The sequence below is a fragment of the Bombus affinis genome, chromosome 16 (genome assembly GCF_024516045.1).
Source record: "Bombus affinis isolate iyBomAffi1 chromosome 16, iyBomAffi1.2, whole genome shotgun sequence".
NCBI lineage: Eukaryota > Metazoa > Arthropoda > Insecta > Hymenoptera > Apidae > Bombus > Bombus affinis.
In genome coordinates, this window is record NC_066359.1 from 1,323,274 (window position 1) to 1,344,593 (window position 21,320).

Below are 21,320 nucleotides of genomic sequence, written 5' to 3' on the forward strand. Positions count from 1 at the left end.
GTCTGATCGATTATTTCGTGTAGACTGGCTACCTAAGCCGACTCATAAAGCTAAGCGCGCGTATGATTGAAAGTGTCACATATATAAATAAGATAAAATTACTGTCTTCTTAGCAATTAAGTCTTCTTTGCAGCAATGCGGTCGCTATGAATTTATGTTATAGTTACACGCTACCGCTCAAAAATATATGCATATTTGCTTACTTCTCATAGAAATAATAAATTAGTTAGAAAATTACAAAGAGGAAGATTGTGCCGGATTTCAATGGAGCTGTCGTAGGATATCACCATATGATAAAGTTTGTTTTTAAAATCTATATACATTGTCCAAATCCGCTTTAAGTTTCAAATACTGGCATAAGCTAATAATGTTAATAATTGAAATGCACTTCAAAATGCATAGCATAATAGATATGTAGGATAAAAAGCTTAAAAGAATAAGTACATATTGTACTTGATCCCATCACTACTGGCGGCAAGTCTCGCTCCCTTTTAGTCGGCTTCGCTCTTTTCCTTCCCTTCTCGAAGCTCAACGCCCCGACCTCCTCAACCTCAACCTCGTCGTCGACATTGACGTCGCCGTTACGTTCTCTGCTATTACTATCACTACTACCAGTCTCCGTCATCGTCGCTAACCCTTCGTGTCCTCTCTTGTGTCTTTCAGTCGCAATTCGACACGATTTAATCAAACGTTTAGTTATGAAAATTGATAAACAGCGTGGTGTACAATCGAGCCAATAGTAGGAATGGTGTTAACACATTACCGACCGATAGCCTATTAATCGGCTTTTTGTCTCCGACGCTTACCGACCGATAGCCTATTAATCGGCTTTTTATCACCGACGATATTTCTTATTATTCGAGCAATGATTTGTTATTTAGTACTAAGATACCTTGCTCAGTTGCGTCAGTTGCGTTGCTTTGTAAGCTCCCACAGTTTTATGCCAATTTGAAAAACTTATCGTTCGCAATAAACGAAAATATTGGTATTGGAGAGTCTAAACCGAAACAGAGCCGACGCCAGGGAGAATCTGCGCCTGAACTGCCGGTCGGACGTGCGTATGCTGTTGAATTACTAGCGGTCAGTAAAGTGTTAAGTATCAGATTACATATTTTCGTGCAACGTGTATTCAGCAATCGCGGTACAATCGGCTGAGATAGACTGATTCCACGTGAACAGATAAAAAGAAAATAAGAATAATAAATGCAGTGGAATTTGTTCGTTCGCTTATGAGAAGATAAATTTTGAAAATTTGTCAAGTACATTTGTACTTGGCAACGGTATGATAGAAGAAGTTTCTCTGTAACTGCGATCAAGTACTCTGATATGATAAAAAGCTGAAACGGCGGGCATATTTGCATCGCTGGGCACGTTCCATGTTTTTTTGTAACGGCTATCCGATTCCGACTTACAAATGCCAATTACTGGTACACTTATCGCTATATGAAAAAAAATGTTCAGGCAGCGTTTTAATGGTTTTGAGGGAGACATAATCTGAGGTAATCAGTTTTTCTGCGGATGGACACAGAACGGAGGTCGTACGAAGGTGACATACGTTTTCTTAAATGAGATTATATAATTTTTAACGGACTAATGAAAATAAACGTTGAAATATCCAGCAAATTAACAATTATAACAGCCCCCCGATGTGAATAGATTAATAATTTTGTATAAGAAATGCGAGGACGTATCGACTATCGCGACAGAAATTATACGACTGCGTTTAAAAAAACGTATGTCGAAACTCGAATTTAATTGCTGTGTAAACATCTTCTTCGCACAACAGATAGTTACGTCAGTTACATCAGTAATTCCTATTTATAGATTAATACCAGACAAACATCTTCGTACAAACTTGTTTCCTAATAAGATCTGTGTAAACATAAATTTCTAGTTCTTCGGGTTTTTATCGTGGTTTTAGCTATGTCCTGACGTCTCGTCGATATTTCCGGTTACCGAAACTGCTCCACGTCTGTCCCGAAGAAACGGACTTGGGTAGAAAACCTAAGAACTAAAAGCAAACATATAGTCGTTTAATCATCGTGAAAGTTTCGAATCTAAAACGATCGGATCATATGCGTGATCTCTATAGAATCGAACGATACGTTTGTTCCAGAGGTGACGATGTGCAACGATCGATCGAGCTGCTGGACAAAGTGCTCTCAGAGTACGACGAGCACGAAGCAGAGGGCGAAGGTGGTGGAGGCGTCGGCGTCGGCAGTGGCGGCGGCGGTGGCGGTGGCGGTGGCGGCGACGGTAGTGGAGGTGGCAGCGGCGGAGGTGTTGGGGATTGTGGCAGCAGCACCGAACCGAGTATTGGCCTCACACCCGACGACGAAAGTCCGTCCTTAGGTATCTTTTATCCTCTTTTCTCTTCTCCTTCCCTCCTGTCCTCTCTTTCGCCCCCATTTCTTTCCTATTTTATTCCTTCTTTCTCCTCTTTCGTTCTTTCGATTTTCGTCATCTCGATCGTATCGATTATATGCTCGTTTATCTTCGTTTTTAGCAAATTCCGAAAGCTTCTTATCTTTCCCGCACCCTTTCCTGTCCCGTATACTATCATATTACTTTTCCAGACACTTTTTATTATTTCCGATGATTCGCCACGGGTTTCGTCAGTTACGTTCTTTAATTATCACAACGGTTGGAAATGATTTCCGGTATCTTTTTAAATGAAAAGCGTAGGTCCCAATGTTTTTCTCTTTTTTCCCTTTTGTTCTTTTTTCGTTTTCGTTAAAATAAGTAAAAAGCGTCGTACGAACACACGTACGTCCTATGTACTGTAGTTTTCGAGCTATGGGTGATTAGAGAAAATGTACAAAGTGTCTATCTCGTGACTCAACACGTCAGCTGCGTTGAAATAGCTCTACTTTCGAGCTGCACGAGAAGGAAGTCACGCGACTCGATGGAACATTGATACGCGACTCGTGCGTAGAACTAAAATTGCTATAAGAATACCAGTGAGTTTCGCAATTAATCAGATTCGCTTTCTAAGCGCACGCGGCATTTTTTCCTTCTTTTTTTTTTTTGGTTGTTGGCTTGCGTAACCAAACGTTATTTTGTCAGGGCTGCTCGTGGAGAAACCACGTGATTTCAAATTAGACAGAAATAAATGATATTAATAACGCTTAGGAAACTTTCCTGCTGTAAATGCTGTATGATAAACGGGATTTCAACGAGACTGGTTAATGCTCGATCTAATTGCTGTAATCGATTTAAAGCTGTGAAAGTTTATGTCTCATATCTTATGTATTATTTGCCACGAATTGATTCATTAACGGATAATGCCTTTCGTCCTGACACTCTATCTCTCTAACGAGTAATAAAAAAGGGAGAATATCTGATCGTTCGAAACGGAAGGAAAAATCTTTCATTTAAAAATTCCTCTCGACCACGATAATCTAGCGAAATGTTTCGAAAGATGTAATCTTCTGGCGACGATCCTAATGACTAGAACTGCGGATTTTTATGCAATTTCGTACCTCTAGTGAGACAGCTAAAGAAATGGAACCTACATAAATATTTATTTCATCCACTAAACGTTATAACAGATATACTTCATTTAAAATATTTTTTATATTTTCCCATATTATATACGTTTTACCGAACCTTAAATCTCCCAACTCCCATAATTGGTTAAAAATACGCAGTCTAGTGACGATATTGTTAAATCGACGAGACGTTAAAAGGATTAAAATAAAAGGTTCATGTGAAATTTCACTTCTGATAATGTTCAAGATATGGTTAAAGAACGGTAAGGATAGCTGGTTTTTTTCCACAGGGCATCAATCCGAGGACGACGGTTACATGAGTATGAATGGACGAAAAGCGAAGATGGCCCTGATAGCGCTGCGTCCAGTTCCAGATTGTCCAGAGCCACAGGATCTCGCGGGAATATCTACGCAAGAATTTCCGCCACCGCCGGAAGAAGCCGAACGAATCATTTCTACTTTGTTGCCCATGTAAGTTCATCTCAGCTTCGTCGCGTTCGAGCCACTTGAAATGAAAGGGATCGATTCAACGACACGCTTAGCCCTTCGTCTTGTCGTATATAAACCTTATCTATATCTTATTGTATATAAACAGACTTTTCGTATATGGTTCGATATTAACACTTTACCGACCGATAGCCGATTAATCGGCTTTTTGTCCCCGACGCTTACCGACCGATAGCCTATTAATCGGCTTTTTATCGCCGACAATCTTTCTCATTATTTGAGCAGTAATTTGTTATTTAGTACTGAGATACCTTGCTCAGTTGCGTCAATTGCGTTGCTTCGCAAGCTCCCACAGTTTTATACCAATTTGAAAAACTGACCATCCGCGACGAAAGAAAAGAATGGTATTGGAGAGTCTAAACCGAAACAGAGCCGGCGCCAGGGAGAATCTACGCCTGAGCTGCCGGTCGGACGTGCGTATGCTGTTGAGCCGCTAGCGGTCGGTAAAGTGTTAACAGCAAACTATAATAATGTCAGTGACAAGAGAGTAAAGAATCGAAGGGAATTCAGAAAAGCTGGCAACTTTTAAGGAAACATTGGCTCACGAAAGTATTTGAAAGTACGTAGCGTTAATGAAATTTCAAAATGTTTTATACGCGTATAATACGTACTACCCAGACGAGCTAATGACTACGAACGTAAAAGTTTTCTGCGGTGAGCGTGGAAATACGTGGAATCGCGAGCCAGTACAGTTACAGCGATACTTGAAGCGATAACGAAATCATTTTTTTATTTTAACAAACTATCGATTAAGAATGAGACGACGCCTCGAACGATTTGCAAATTTTCATACTCTTGCGAATATTTACGAAAACTATGTACACTCCATATACTATGGTAGTAAAGAATTTTCGAAAAGCATTTCGTTAAAATGATTTTCTTTGGCATTTTGTCGAAATCTTTGAGTTAGTAGATTTTGTTTAAATTAGATTAAAGGTAGCTAATAGGTGTCTGACGTTCTGACCATAACGACTGATAATAATTGATAATTTATTCAAGCCAAGACGGTTGTTCGTGCAAGTGCATATTTTTATGTAATAAAATGCAAGTAGAGAAATGAAATTTAGATAGAAATTTGTTATCTTCTCTATTTTGCATTTTCTGCATAATCCATACGCTTTGCATATTTATGCATCGAAGCATAAATATGCAAGAATGTATTGTATATCTGGTGCTTATGTTGCATAGTTATCTCGTTGTCGGATAACCTTCTAATCAGAAATTTTGCGAAACGATGGAAAAACTGTAAGCTTGAATTCATCGACTTAAAGACGGCTGTACGTTGGAAAAGCAATTTCAATTAAACAAATAAATAACGATAATAAAAATCAGAGTATGTAACCGCTACGTATAATCGTAGGGTATCGCCTGGAAATTCTTCGAAGAGAAACCAAGGTCACTCCTCTTCTCGTCGAAGTGGTCGCCAACAGTGGATGATAGCCATGGAGGACAGCATACGACATGGAAACGGTAGCACGGTTACCACTCAAACGACTCTCGTGAGTATCCTTGCGAGCTTCTTCGAATCTAAAATGCTCGCCTTTTAGTATTCTCACGACTATCGTTCCTTTCTTACTACATCTTTATCGCTAAGGTTGGCAGAGCAGTTTTTATTCGTAATGTAAACGTACGGCGGTGTAACGTGCAACTGAACCAATAGATTTGTTCAATTTGAAACACACGGCCAAGAAATAAACTCGCTTTATACGTATAATACGGTATACGTACTTATTTTACTCGTCGCATATTTACATCCAAATAACTATAACTAATCTTTGGTGTCGTTCTTATTCCTCTTCCTTTTCCCTTATCTTTCTATAATCGAGCTACTCTTCTTAGTCACAATCACATATGGGAGATATTTTAGCGAGCCTATCTGCAGTTCACATGGCAGCAATAAGAAATGATGATTATTACGGTTCAGTAATGCTCCCCACTGTAGGTAAATTGTATTTTCGTACAGCCCAAAACTCGACATCAAAGACCGTATGGCTGGGAAAATGGGAACAGCGAAGCATTGAAATTGGCTCAACCTCCGAGCCCGCCGAGCAAATTCGCCAGCTTACCATACGATGGTAAGGTGTCTTTCGGTTGGATCCCGCCACGAACCAATCCAACTACTATCGAGAAACATCGCGAGGTTAGACGTCGATCATCGGATGAAGATGGCCTCGAGGCGGACAAAACTCATCGACAGAGCTTCGACAAGGATCGAACGCCTCATCTACGAAAGCAACGTCAGAGTAACGAAATCATCAAGTCGAGCAGCGTGGAGGATCGTCTGCTGATGAATCACGAGCAATCCGAGCAGAACAGCCGAAGAAGAAACGATTCTGACTCGAGCGAAGGCAGATTCTCGAGAAACTCCGAATCAGAGAGATCTTCTATCCCACGGTCGAGCTCGGTCAGCGTCGAAAGATATTCGATGCGAGCCACTTGCGGATCATCCGACTTTTCCAGGGCGAACTCCACCTCGAACGAAAGATTCCACTCAGATTTTTCGATAGCCGTGGCCAGTGCCAGTTCTAACGATCGAGTCTCCGTGCCAACGTCCGATCCTTTCTCCATTCGAAACCTCGACTTTGTTTCCTTCTCTTTGCCGACCAGAACAGACTCCAATGAAAGATTCTCGGCACCAACCTCGGACAGGTGTTCGGAGGAACGTTACTCGGACATGTTCTCCACGAGGAATTCGGACTTCTCCACGAGGAATTCCACAGACTTTAGGACTCAATCTGAGGAGGAAAGATTTTCTGACGACTCGTTGGAGGAGCTTCTGCCTCCTCCCCCGCCCATCAGTAAGAGACATTCTATTGCTTGGGAAGTACCTCTGGAGGATGATCCACTTTATGCTCCCGGAAGTACCAAGGTGATTGGTAGGAGACGACGTAAAAGCAGCGACGTGTCCAGTAAGTTATTCTCTTGCTGACGAAATTCGACTCTTGTAACTCCAATATCATGTTAGTCGATATATAGGGTAGAGTCTATAGAATTATTTGCTATTAGTAGGCTGCGGATTTTTATCACACGCACAGAGCCAGCTCCACGTGAAAATAGTTGTATGAACGTTATGGCGAGTTGTCAATATATTTTCTTGTTTATGAAAACCACTCAAAAGCAAAACATGGTTTGTTTCCAAATACATCCGACGTGATAGACGTCTCTAACGTGACGCGCAATTTTTCATTCTAACGAAACTTTACGCTATTTTTCAGCCATTTGCGAACATGTATGAGAAACAGCTATTAATCAAAATTCATCCGTATCTCCTGCACATCAACTACAGCTATGTCTGCAACGAAAACAAACATTTTTAAAATAGCTTCTCTTCGTAGCAAATCAATATATTCTCTTTCATTGTATTATGGAAATCGTTAAGATGCATTGAAAAATATTTGAATTTGGCTAGTTGCAAAGCAAATTGTTCTACATTAACGTAAACGACTCAACTTTACCCTATATCCTAGATTAATTTCATTTTCGAAAAATGTACTCATTTTTAGCAAGTGATATAAGTAAGTATCAATTGTATCATTATCTAATAGATGTTTTCGGGAAATTTAAGGGTGTCAGAATTGATAGAACGCCTATAATATTTAATAAATAAGTAAATATATAATAAAGTATTTGATACAATATCTCCGGTAGGTGAAACAAATTTTGATCTAGTTCTCATTTCTTTAATCACGTTCTTTAATCGTAAAAATATAAAGGTGCATAATCGCTCACGGTATATTAATATAATCGATCTCCTCGAAATGAAAATATTCGTCAACTAAATTTTTAATTTCAGGCGTCGGATCAGCGTCCAAACTACGCGACTTCGACGACTGGCAAGACCCCCGGTTATCGACCACTGACGATGATCTAGTCTCTCTGTATTCGGACTCCTCGACGAACGAGCTTGATCAGATACGACCCCAAGAACTAACCAAGAACGGCACTTACGTAATACGTCGTGGTCGAAAGAAAGAACGAAAAAGTTTACCAAAAGTCCCGACCAAAACCAAAAGCTTATCGTTTGAGAATAACAAGGAGAATCGGTTGTCCGACGTGAAACGATACTCGAGTACTTTCGATAATATTAGAAGTCTGCTGAGAGAAAATAAACTGGACGAACCGATGAACGATCCACCGATGGAATTTCCACCGTCGGTTCCACCCGACCTGGTCAGAGTCGTTTCTCTTCCAGCGATTAACGACGAAACCAGCAATTGGCCGCGAGAATTGGAAGTAACTGTCGAAGAGGAAGAAAGTTCAGACCTTTCAGACAAGGATAAAAAACCTCGGGAGATGTTCGAGCTGCTCCAGTTGTCGTCCTCGTTATCGTCCACCGATAATCCTGAGAAAGGCAGAATCGATGTCGATTTGTCGAATCAAGAATCGAGAAACGCTACTACAGAGTTGAACAGCACGTGCAACGGAGTTTCGCTATCAGCCTCTAACAGCTATTCGAAAGGGTTCGCTGGTTTAACACCGTCTAGTGGGAATGTGTTTAACGAGGAACCAAGAAAATCTCCAAATTCTAGTAACGAACATCGATTAACGTCCAAGATCCCTGTTAACTTGCTGATTGAAGATCAGATTGTGAAAAAGGCTTTGAAGGAAAATCGTAGACAACTGGAGAAGGTCAGTGATGCTATCAAGGAAATTGAGAATGTGAAGAACAGCGAGTCTTATTCGGAGAGCAAGACACGATGGGCAAGGAGTGGAGAAGCGAAGCAACCATTGGCGAGGAAAAGCAGTCTTGACAGCGAATCGAATGATCGCGGAGTTGTGGATCGAAGTGGAGCGAGGAAACAGCACCATGATTCGGATTTTGATTCGGATACAGCGTCTAAAACCAGTCCTGAAACAACGGATATAGAGGCAAAAAGAACTAATGGGTCGGATATCTACGCGTCAGGGAAAAGATTGCGACAGAATGGAGTTGTTGAGACTCATAAGAATGATCAGAAGCAGATTGAAAATGTAATCGACGCTATTCTTGAAGATTCCAAGAATCCAGATTTTCAGGTGAGCTTTTCCTCATTGATGTCGAAAGTTGTACAACTTGAACGAAGGAGAAAATTCAGGATTTTCATACATTATAATGGCGAAAGTATACATATGAATGAAGACCACAGAAGAAAAATATGATAAATTTGATTATAATATCGATAAGCTTGATGGATAAATAGAAATATTGCAATATGATACATTCAGAGAGGAAAGGAATTTGAATTAAATATAAAGATACAATATATAAAACTAATGATGTAACTTTTAACTTTTAAAATACTCAATTGCAATTTTGTTCACATTAGCAAAGAAAAATCTAATAGCACAGAAAATTAATGACATCGTATTGATGATATATTTGCTTCTAGGTGAGCGTAGAAGTTCTTGAGTTTCCTCCGTTACCACCATCGCCTGTCGAGGAAGCGGACGAAGAAAGTTCAGACATCGGTCAGACTGCCGCAATCGTCTCTAAGCCAAAAAATCATAGCAATCGAACGATGGAGTACAGACCTAGGGTACCACCTCATCGTGGACCTGCTGCTAATCATTCCCTCTCGGATTCGAAAGATCAACAAACGTCTCTCAATACCAGATCCATGGATGCTGGATTTTCTCGGGGTAAAAGAACAACACCTAGTGCCACCAATTCCAGACGAGAGGTGCGTTTTACGAAATTTAAGCGAGGTGTTTTATCGTGTTTCAGGTAAAAAGATACCTAATAATAACAATAAGAAGGTGAGTCACGAGAAAAATGATATGTAGATGTCTCCGTTACTTCTTTTAATTTAATGAATGACTTCTCAATACAAAAATTACAGTATTTGAGTATTATTTGAGTATTTTGAGTATTATTATGTAATTACAAGTTTACAAATAGCGAAATACTTACTCATAAATTTGATTAACTTAGTTGTGAAAAACTCTATATCTGTTACTCTGTTTCTGCTTCTTCTCGTCGTTCACCTTTGTATACAAAGCTGTAACAAAAAATTATTATCAATTTTTAATTGTTGCTGTTGTCGTTGTCATGCATTATTACTAGTGATTTATTTCTCGTAGCAAATACCCGTAGAACGAAGGACTTTGCCTACGGACCTACCTGGACCTTCACGACGACGTCCCTTCACCAAGAGACATTCGCCGTCGGCGGAACCGTGCTCCTCAGTTGGAAATGGTGGCTGTAGTAGCAGTACTAACGCAAACGGGGCAAACAACGGAGCTTGTAGCAGTAGCAGTGGTGGAACCACCGGTAACATAGCGACTGGTACCAGCGGAATGCAAACCTCTTGTTCGCTTCCAGAAACCCCTGTTTTCGCTAGAGGGAGCGACATTCCCAGAACTCCCCAGCATGCCAGCAATTCGACACAGATGCGTCGACAACCTGGTTGGTACGCTCCAACCACGGCTACCACCGGGTAAGAATCGTCTTTTTCGATCAAGTTATTGATTTTATCAAAATTTCAATATTACTACACATCTTGTTTTCCACTGTATTATCAAGTTTTTTATTACGCCGCTTTTGTTTTTCTAAATATTTCACCATTTTCTTTCACCGATATAGTAGTAGTTAATATTCTTTAAAATATCACTTTTGAAACATAAAATAAAAAACTTTTCTTTAAAATATCACTTTTGAAACATAAAATAAAAAACTTTTACGTATAACTATATATATATATACGTATATATATGTATGCGTTTTCTGTTTCTTGAGAACAGTTTCTCTGTTTTCTGATCTGAAGAAACAGAATCATTTACTAAGGAGAACATAGAAAGCTTAAAATATAACTACATTATTGCCAAAAACGATGTATGTATTTCTAACTTGTACAACAGTTTAAAAACTTGAAAAATGGCGCTTCGTACGCGTGCCATGAGCGCGCTTGCGCGAACATAGCCACGAATTCCCGCGTAAGCAATTACTGTTGATCATTGACCGATTGCATATGCACGTGTATGCTGTATACACAACTTAAAATTGATAACTCAATTCAACGAAGGAAACAAAAACAGTAGCGATAACAAGAGTACGATAAAAATGGATAAAATAAAAAGTATAAAAATTGATATTCGATGTGAACAGGTATCGCAGGAATAACCCGGGTCTGGAACAGGCGATAATCGGAACCGAGTTGTTGCGATTAGCCGGTGGCCCGAATCGTGGATGGTACCCGACGAGGAAGGCGAACCAACCGCGGCCAGCCTCGATCGAGCATCTCGAAAGACTAAACAACGCGTACGATCCACGCTTGGCTGGCTCCGGAGACCAAAGGAAACCATTGACTCTGCCGACAAACATCACACCGAACAAATACTTCGGCCAAAGTAAGCACAGCTCCGCCTCCAGCACTCGCGAGGCGCTACGGAGGGTCACTAGCTTGCTCATCAAGAAAGGTAAGCGCTGGAATTTGCGCTATTACAAGAGCCCGCGATCGTGGAAGCAGTGAACGTCGCCGCGGCCGGGCCTCTAGAAAATACGATGTCAGTCGCCAAGCCATCTCGATTCATTGTGAATCCTGTTTACTTCACAAATCGTCGTTTTCTGATCTCTGACTTCGCAATAAATCGAGTTCAAAGAATTTACGTTGTATTCTGATGAAATTTGTTTTATTCTCTGATTGAATTAAGGTTAGGTAGATCACAAAATAACGTTTTGTGATGTAAATAGATTCACAAACCGAGTATTGCTGCGAACATGGTTTTCGAAGTAACGATCGATTTCTCCCTTATTCGATAAATCGTTATCGTTTCTAGAAACGAAAACATTTGTATTTTTATTCTTAGAGATATAACGTTTACGACGACGACATCGTTACAATAATCGATAAGTCGAAGTCAACGTCGACCGAATTAACCTAGCGTCAAAATTAAGTTGGTCAAATTTACATATACGAGTATATAAAGTAAATCATCGTTATTTCAAAAGTCATTCGCATCGAGTTTTCAAGCGGTTTGACACATTTATCGGAATCCATGTAATAACCTCTTCAAAGCAACGCCAATAGTTTCTCTGACTTACTTCTTGCGTGACCTTTCGTGGCACTGAGTGTCACCAATTTAATTCTGGCTATCTTACTGCTGTACATGGTTTGTTTAAATAATTTGCTTTTTATAATAATTCTCATATCTCCTATTGTAAGAAAGAAACTGTAAACTTGAATCTTATTATCTTGAGAAATCAGTTTCTTTCTCGCGATAATACTTTGATATATCTATATGTAGTTATCGCATTTTTATACTGCCATTAACACGCTGCAGATGGTCGATTTATTACTTTAGTACACTTTACTAGTTTGATCTAATTTTTTCTATATTACTTGGAAGATGCTTTGACAGATTTATGTAGCGCTACAGCTATATGTGTATTCCTGCCACATAAATAAAACTCTCCTGGGGGTATTCTAACCTAGAACTTGTAAACAATCGATTTCTTTTTCTCATTTTCTGAAAGTATAGGTTTTCTAAAAGCATAAGTTTATGACAGGATCTTTTCGAAGTTGTAAAATGAACGAAGTTATAGGAATTTGAAGATGTTATACAATATATAGGACGCGAATTTAAAAGCGTACAGGTTTTAAAAGGATGTCCGTTTTTCTTGAAACTACATTTTTCTTAAACGATTAAAAACGACCTCTTAAGATCAGTTTGACCGATTGATTCCAAATTTTGCTCAGAATTATTAAAACAATCTTTTCTCTATCTTTTTTCCTTTTTCTTTTTTCGATCGCTGTCATATCTTTCCCAATGGGGAGCTTAGTTTCCGGTAAGCCACGTGTATTTCGTCGCGTCGTGATTGTACAGTGGTTCCATCTGGCGAAAGCTCCGCAACTAGGTGGGACGAATCAACTGACCTTGAAAATATGAATGTACAAGACAAGAAGGATAGAGGAACAAGGCCTCCCTCCTCCGCGTTACACGCTGCAAGGCTAGCTTGTACATTTCCACGAGGCTACTCAATTTTCATTTTATCATCAAAACACATTTATGTCATTCCACTCTTTCTATTTCAATGCTTATCGACGTTTCCCATTATCTTGTATCGTCATATAGTTTCGAAGTGTAAAGAGACTCGAGAATCGATCATATCGGTCCAGGTTAGACTATACACAGTCGTCGACCTGTTCTCGAATCTTGTAACGTGGATAAGGTGTGTGCTCTTCTCTTTTCGAATAGCGCAACGTTGCGCCGGCCGGTTAGGGCAGTCGAAGAACCGGTATAATAAGAATGGTAAATGCTAAAGATTCACTAGAAAACTAGCGACGTTGCTGGAGCTCGCGATTTCCACGTCGAAATATCTCCTAGTACGAACAATACATCCCACGTCCTTCCACCAGTCGTTCACGTTATTGATTCAACTACGCATATAGAAGAAAATGTTCACTTGTTTCTCGCGGCGCGCGACGTTTCATCCTCCAATGCTGTTTCCGATTTCATTGCCTCCACGTTCGTACGAGGTTCTATAGAGGAGACACTTTATCAGCGACTATACACGTTTTACACGAACGAATGTATGAATCAATGTTGTATAGTCGGTCCCTACGATGGATACGTCTAAATTATGTACGAGTAAATTCGCTGTAAGCAACATGAATTTGGTTGTGCCGATAGAGAAAACGGGCGCGTCACGGATCAATACTCATCCATGCGGAGATAGCGTTGACCGAACTGCATTTTCTCTTTCTTCGAATGTTACTCATCCAACATTACCAACTCGAGTCAACGACCCAGGTCTTAGTCTGTCTTTTTTTACGCTAAATAGAATCAAAGAGTATTCTACGTCATCCTGCTTACGACAGCATCATTCGGAATTTATCTGAATTTATACATATACAGCGTTTCTTCTATTTTCGTGTACATCGGGGATCAAGCCAACACTGAACACAGCGAGAGAAAGCGAAAATAACATGGATGTGCGCAACCCTGTGCCTCCAGTCTTATCACCGCCGGTTATTTATTTATAGAACGTCGCGGTATCGATGCTCTGAAAAAGAGCTTCCGCGCATGCGAACCAGATAACGCTTATCCTTTATTCAGCTTTCCCTCTTTAAAGCGTGGGATCCGTCGGGAAATTGAACTAAGCTACGTTGTACTGTGCTAATCGTAAGTTTCAAAATATTTCTTTCCATACATATGCATACGCAAATACCGAAGCGTGTCGACCAGAAGCTAAAACATAGTACAAGCTTAGCTTTCGGTGGAAACGGTTCGGTGTACATAATATGTACTGAAACAAATATAGCAAACATAGCATAGCTTGGCGTCGCTTAACTTTTCGGTAGACTCTCAGTCAGGCATCTTTCCAGTCTCGACCTTTTCACTCCATATAGAAGCTGGGTATCGCTCGAACAGAACGACGTAGCGTGTAACCGTTGAAAAAAATGATTGGGAGAAAAACAGCATGGGGTAGCAAAGGCGATTGACCAACGAGGGGATGTTTTCAGTTTGGTTAGTAAGCGGCCGGCTCGCTGGACGGGTTGGGTTCAGAGCAGGGACGCGTGGGAAGCCGGAAGGACACGGAAGGGGTGACTAGCTCGACTCGAACCAGGGGTGGTGGCAATCGTTACTCCCGTCTGCTGTTGGTCTGTCTAGCAACCCTCCGTAGTCGACCAAATGCCATCCCTACCAAAGCGGGAATTTGTATCATGGTCGTCGAGCTGCGTTCTCAGTGAGACTTTCCACCCAATAGAAATTGCCGGACTATCACTTTTTTTCACCATTTCCTCTTTCGTTTCCCCTTTATTTTACGCGATATTTTCCCTTCATTTACCTCCCTTCTTTGATTCCTCCCTTTTGTTCTTCATCTTTTGCTATTTCAAAGTTACGAAAAATACTTTAATCGATGAGTCTCTCTCTCTCTTCCTCTCTCTGTCTCTATCTCTCTCTGGGCCACCAGCTCGATGACTGCACGTTTTTCATGGAAACTGTGCTATAACTGTTATCATCGATATTTCTAATTATACCTACGTCATTGCACTCTGCCAGCATGCAGGAGCTCACTGATGATACATGTGGCATTTGCCAATGCCTCGAGATTGATCTACCGGGCGGTCAGAAATATCTGACGAAAGTTTCTATACTCGGTGAATGATACAAATAAAAGAGAACGTACCAGCTACGAATTAAAATATTTTGGATATATGAGGTTCAACATTGCCATGCCTTTATTTAAAGGTTCTATTTATATATTTTTATTTAATGATTTACCCCTTTATGTGTCCTTTTATCTCTGTGAAATATTTCGTTAAAAAATTATTTCATATTTAAATTTGCAAGGACTAAATGTAATTGGGATTAATAATTAGCTATATTAATTTTTAGTTTCCTAATTATATAAGCTTCTAAGCGAAGAATGAACCATTTAATAACTGCTGTGTAGATACGGCAATTAACTCAAATTAACTCAAAACACCTTACTCTATAAAATTAAATTCTACGTCGCGTCGCACGATAGCAACCAAAAACCGGTATAGCATTTCGCTTGCTCGCTCTCAGCTCTCTACCTGTCACTGTATCCTCTCACAATCAGTTACATGATAAATCCGCTGTTTTTCTTTTCCTTTTTTTTTTTTTCTCGTTTCTCAATAATCAACGTACATATTTCCAGCCACTGTTGACAAATTGAGAAAAAAGCATTTGAAAAATCGTTCGTTACTTATCCGTATCGTTCGTTATTCTACGAAGCAGCTGATAACCCGTCTCAAAATTCACTCTCAACATTGACAAGTCGAACGAAACTGTTTTGGTAATGAAGAATTTTCGTCGTTATCACTTAAGAGAACGTGTGGAGAGAAAGAGGGAGTGTACCCACGTGCGTACGTCTGTGTGCGTGGCGGGGGGGACATAAAAGGATGGGTCAGAGCAAACTACGCCAGACTGTGAGTCGTGAACGTTTGGACATTTAGAATGTCAGCTGGTTTCAGTATGTTGCCAAGAGAGATTCCGTTTGTCCTTGAACAAACTTAATCTTGCTTCCCTTCGTCTTATCTCCGGGGCTGGAGATTTACTTGAAGGCATTTTTTAAACGTAAATACCAACTTCTTTCCTTTTATTCCTAAATAGAAAAATATACACGCCTACGTTACGTCTCACAACTATAAAACTACCCAAAAAATTTTTATATGCTATGTTATTTATGTATGTTCTATGTTAACGCGATGAGTAGACTGCAAATATTTATTCAAAATCATGTTTATGAAATGTGTTTCATCTATTAAATATTAAAAGGTGTACTGTCACGTGCATTCTGTATATTTTCCTACATTTAAACTTTCTATAAATTCGTATACTTTGATATTTTATATATTTTATGTCTTTTATACTTTAAACATATATATTTGTGTATTGTATGTACTCTGTATACTTTTGTACATTTAAACTTCTCAAACATTCGCATACTTCAATATTTTGTACATCTTTGCATTCTGTACGTTATATGTATTCCGTGCATCAGTGCATCCTGTAAATTTTGCATAAGCACACAGAAATCCGCAGTGCAATGGCAAGGAAAGTAACAGTAGACGAAAGATAGAAAAAGAAAAGCGAGAGGGAACCTCGTTTTGGTTGTTCGGAAAATTATCGATCGATTCGAATATCGTGAACAAAGTCACTTGTAGCACGAATGCCAAACCCATTCACTCTCGCTATCTTTGGCTCGCAACGAACATAAAATTGCAACTAGTGTCTGCATCTTTGAGGAACAACTAAAAATACCGTATCGCCACGATCGACCGACTCCACGCTCTTTGTTTCGTTTCGGTAGATCAGGTTTCTTTATTTTCATGGTTAAGCCATAAGTTGCGCGTTATCGTCTAGATTGTCACGTGTTAGATAATAGTAACGACACTTAACCATGGCATTGAATAAGAACCCTAGACACGACCATGACCTCGATCGAAGGTAACTCATTCGTTTCTCGCGCTCTTTTCCTCTTTTACCCTTTTGCTCGTTTGTTCGTTGTCTCTCTGTTACTCTTTGTCATTTCTAAACAGCTATCGGTACAACTTTTTTGAAGTTATCTAATGGGATGATCGTAATAACTAACTAGTAATCAGAGAAAGAAATTCGTGGAAATGGGAAAGTCGAAAAATTGTACGGAGTGATCGAATTACATGTTTGTAGGCACGTTTGTAAAATCTATAATCTAATATACCTGGTGTCTCGGCGAAACGAATACCTGAATACCTGCGTTATCTACGATCGTACGAAAAAGCTTTTCAAGACGAAGTTAAATCATATGAAGAGACTCGTGTAATGGTGGAAAGAATCTTTTCTCAGCCTCTTTTTTTTTCCCTTTTCTTCTCTTTCCCTGTTCTTCTCTTTAAGGAAGGAGATTTCAAGGTCATCGGTATTTCCTAAATAGAATTATATATCTTTTTCGCACTATGAATGTAATTTTTTATTCTCCGCGCAAAAGTATTAAAGTATTTATGGGTATTTATGAAATGAAGAGTTTAAAAGATATTTCGATTTTAATTGAAATATAGTGTACGAAAGGAAGAGAACAGAGACAAGAAGGGAAAACAGAAACGTAAGAGCGTCACTTTGCCTCTCTCTTTGTCTTTCACACGACCCGAAAGTGTTACAAATTTAGGATTAAAATATAAAAATTTCAACCAGGAATTTTCAGACACAAATACTTGAATATCTTTGCGTGGGAAATAAAAATGTCGTGAAATTTTCGAAATGAAGAGATGACCTTGAGGAAAAATCCATTCGTTATATGTGTCCCTTGAAGCGGTTGAACTCTGTCTTGAGAAGATTCTTCATACGTATACGCTTATAAGTCAGATGTTTAGGTGATTTGCTTTAGTTAAAACGTACATAGAATTCGTACAATATCTAGAAAATTTTCGATAATATTTCCAACAGTTGCACGGTAAAGATAACTTCCGTGACGTTATTCCACGATACGAAGCAAATAGGACAGAAGCGTTGAATTGAAACGGCGCCTTCGGTAGAAACTAAAGACACAGATCGGCCAGACTTTCCAACAATTTTATTTCCAATCGTCGCGTCGTTTACAAAGTTAAAGCTGTTGGCAAAGATCTCGCGTCCTGTCATCCAAAGCTAGCCGCTGAAACAAGATATGGAGAGGTTATTATTATCCTGCCAGAAATAGAGTGGCGAACGTATATACTAGTGGTTATTACTGGTGGCCGAATAAACTCTGGATGGAAAGGGAGCAAAGGACTTTGGTATGGCTTGGTCTAACGCTGAGACAATCTTAGAGAATTAAGAAGAAGTTGTGCGAAGCTGCGTAACCATTTGCACGTTACTTTACGAATCGATAGATTCTACATGTAATCTGCTCGAAAGCGGCTTTAACTAGAAATGTTGCTCGTTAGGATCAGAGCGTGTCCTCGCTGTGTCGTGTTCTTACCTGGCATGCGGCAGCCTCTGGATTTTATTTGGTGAATTTTCAAGGGGAACACGCGCTGTACTTGAAGATTATCTGCAAACGTTGCTATACGAGTGATCTGGTACTCGCTTATGTCCTTCGTACGCGCGTTTCTCCTCTTCCACGTTACACTTTTTAACTGCATTTATTTTTCGCTAGCTTTTGCGTAGTGATCTGTGGTTTCCCATTCCGTTCAGCCGTATAATTCGAAAGAAAACAATGTTTTCCATTTTCTTAGACCAGGACTGGTTTTCGGCTGTTTCAGGAAGCGGCAGCAAGGACGGCAAAAGTGGAAAGGACAATGCATCACCGTGTGGCCCATACGCAGGTAAGTTCGCATTTTATATCCTCCATCTGTCTTTGCTATACTTTTACGATTGAGATAATACTTATCGGTAACTGGAATCTCAAGCTCGAACAGCTAAAATTGTCAAGTTGCGAAGATTTTTTCTAATGACGAGTTCAAGTCCAATAGTTGAAAGTTCACTTCACACGGTTCGAGTACTATACTCGTAACATGTAATAATTTATTCGTTGTTCTTGTCACAAGTATTCCATTTTCACAAGCTATTTTCGCACCTTGTGAGTATTCGAATGTATTAGAAGGAACGTTATCTGGTTTCCGTGACTTTTCTCTGTTCCTCAAAATTAAACAAATAATTCAAAGTTCTCGTGCAGTTGGAAATGTTGGGAAAGCTACGACTAATCCAAATCCAGTGAAAGTTCTCTAGGATGAACATCCGTAGCGCCGACATAAGTAATGAAAAAAAGACCCCTTCTCTCGGTGTATCGCTTCCCGAGGGATCTGCTTGGAAGACTTAAAGCTGTAAGCTAAAAAACCTTTTATAAATAGAGTTTCGTTACTTTTTAAACAGACCATGCACGAATAGCGCGGTAAATTATGTTCCAATGCAAATTATGTTTCGTGTTAAAGAATATCCAAGCCGCTGGTCCAACAATAAAATACGATAATGAACCGAATAAAGTTCATCGTCATAAAATATGTAAAGTATGTATGTAAATACAGTTCAAAAAGTGCAGCAAAGTCGATCCACGATTTATAATAAAATGAGAGACGGAGAAACGGAGAAAAAGAGAGACAGGCAGAGACTAACAATGAGTGGAATAACTAATTGAAAACGAGGCGATAAAATAATAAAATCACTATTAAATCATGGTGATAAGAACACCGTTATGATGGAATATTATTGTGCAATAGTGAGATTAATAATTTGACTCGTATTTTTCCGATCTGTATAATTGTTCGAATTTCAATAGTTTTTCTTCGCATATAATTAAGAGGACGAATTGTTGGTCCAAGTTTGGTGCCCTTCCTGTACCATACGATACGATTCGGTCATATTCTATGCCACACGGATACTTATCCTTGTAAGTACTTGTTTGTAAGTTTTTTATTTTATCGCTGGTAGAGGGGGAACGTGGCTGTGTGTGTGCACACGCATACATCTTTGCACACGTAACATAACCGGTACACACATGGCATTCCAAAATATCCATTCCCTTTCCACCAGCAGTTTACCAATGTCCGCCTCTAGTCTGAACAGCCAACAGCAGTTCTATTAATATTCTTTGGTTATTTTTGAAAAAGCTCTTCTTACCAAGAGAAACAGAACGAAGGATAGAGAAGAACTTTATGTACAAGCCAAACAACGTTTCCTTCAATTTGCCTGTAAAGGTGCGTCTAGAGCGAGCTGAATAAAATTCAAGCATAAAAGAAACATGTAAATTCTATCGATATTTGACGATTACTGGCCTCTAAGAATGCCGGAAGAATATTCGTCTGATCGTTGTGAATCGATCAACGAACAAATTGCTCGACGAACGTTTACGCTAAACGAGTGTAGGCGAGTGCTGCTCCTGCTCTCTCTCTATGTTCTATGGTCGTTTCGTCTAATCTTAACACTCTACACAAAGAGCTCGAGAAGTATCTTCATTGCCACGACATGATTTCTCGCCAGTAACAAGCAACATTGCTGTCAAGTTCGGATAGTTTGGCTAGTCAAGTAACAGAGATCAGACACACCCAACAATTTGCGTGTACTACGTGCGCTACGTAGCTGCACACTATCGGTATTGATCCATACGCACCGTTCTCTCGTTCTCGCTCGCTTTATCCCTTTTCTCCAACTCCTGGCATCGCAGAGATGTGGCCTTCTTCTCACGATTTCTTATCAACAACGAATACAGAGATAGTGGCATGTATGAATATTAACGCGGCTAACTGTATTCGTGAACCGACCAGGATACCGGCTCCAGAGTTGAGAACTTGCACCGATATGATGGTAACCAGGAGAACTTTAAGCATAACAGAGAGATATAACAGAAGGATAGAATCGTTTCGTACGGATACAATGGAGTTTGTATTTTCCGAATATGATATATTCTCGAGCGAGTTGGAGCACATCGAGAAATGGAGGAAGAGTATCCGCCGTCGCGACGGTCGTAGCTGGTTTTTAACGTCCGTCGATTCGAAGGAAAGGCCGGAAAGGCCGTCGATTATTATGCAGGCGACAGACAATTGCCAACGCTTCCCCTATTAACATATAGCGAGAGTAAAAACGTGGCTGAAATACACGACGCAGTTGGTGCGTCGCTCCAGTACCAGCTTTGCTTGTACACTCAGATTTTAATAATCCAATGAGATAAACAAGTATACGCACTATACTATATAACACATGATGACAGAAAATTCAATTACAAAGCGAGCAATTTTTATCGGTAAAGAAATGCGGATGATTTGGATGGGTATCGAAGTAGCATGTAAGAAAGAAAGAGTTTGGCCCACTGTCCACGAAACGTCGTTTCATAGACGCGTATTAGACGCGTTGATACTCGCGGTAGGTACGCTTTCATACAACGATCGTTGTAAAGTAAGTCACCTAGTCACGAAACAGCAGCGGACC

The 21,320-nt window shown here is 39.8% G+C and overlaps 1 protein-coding gene and 1 long non-coding RNA gene across 14 annotated transcripts in view; one reads left to right on the forward strand and one right to left on the reverse strand.

Annotated features, from left to right (window-relative positions):
- The window catches only part of LOC126925223 (dentin sialophosphoprotein-like), a 57,707-nt gene that overhangs the window by 26,949 nt on the left and 9,438 nt on the right, over nucleotides 1-21,320 (forward strand). For 4 of the 13 annotated variants that reach the window (XM_050740552.1, XM_050740553.1, XM_050740551.1 and 1 more), the window contains 9 exons: nucleotides 2,117-2,352; nucleotides 3,782-3,962; nucleotides 5,359-5,497; nucleotides 5,962-6,907; nucleotides 7,792-9,014; nucleotides 9,368-9,658; nucleotides 10,059-10,414; nucleotides 11,083-11,393; nucleotides 18,662-18,724. In XM_050740552.1, coding sequence (XP_050596509.1) covers nucleotides 2,117-2,352; nucleotides 3,782-3,962; nucleotides 5,359-5,497; nucleotides 5,962-6,907; nucleotides 7,792-9,014; nucleotides 9,368-9,658; nucleotides 10,059-10,414; nucleotides 11,083-11,393; nucleotides 18,662-18,724 — 3,746 coding nt within the window. Of the gene's footprint in view, nucleotides 1-2,116; nucleotides 2,353-2,386; nucleotides 3,704-3,781; nucleotides 3,963-5,358; nucleotides 5,498-5,961; nucleotides 6,908-7,791; nucleotides 9,015-9,367; nucleotides 9,735-10,058; nucleotides 10,415-11,082; nucleotides 11,394-18,661; nucleotides 18,725-19,074; nucleotides 21,178-21,320 lie in introns of those variants that run through there. The other 9 variants (XR_007713846.1, XR_007713845.1, XR_007713844.1 and 6 more) reach the window with 9 other exon arrangements.
- On the reverse strand, nucleotides 17,978-18,666 carry LOC126925283 (uncharacterized). Its single transcript, XR_007713858.1, has 2 exons — nucleotides 18,379-18,666; nucleotides 17,978-18,072 (listed from the first exon to the last, which is right to left on the reverse strand). It is a non-coding gene; the product is annotated as an uncharacterized LOC126925283 (long non-coding RNA).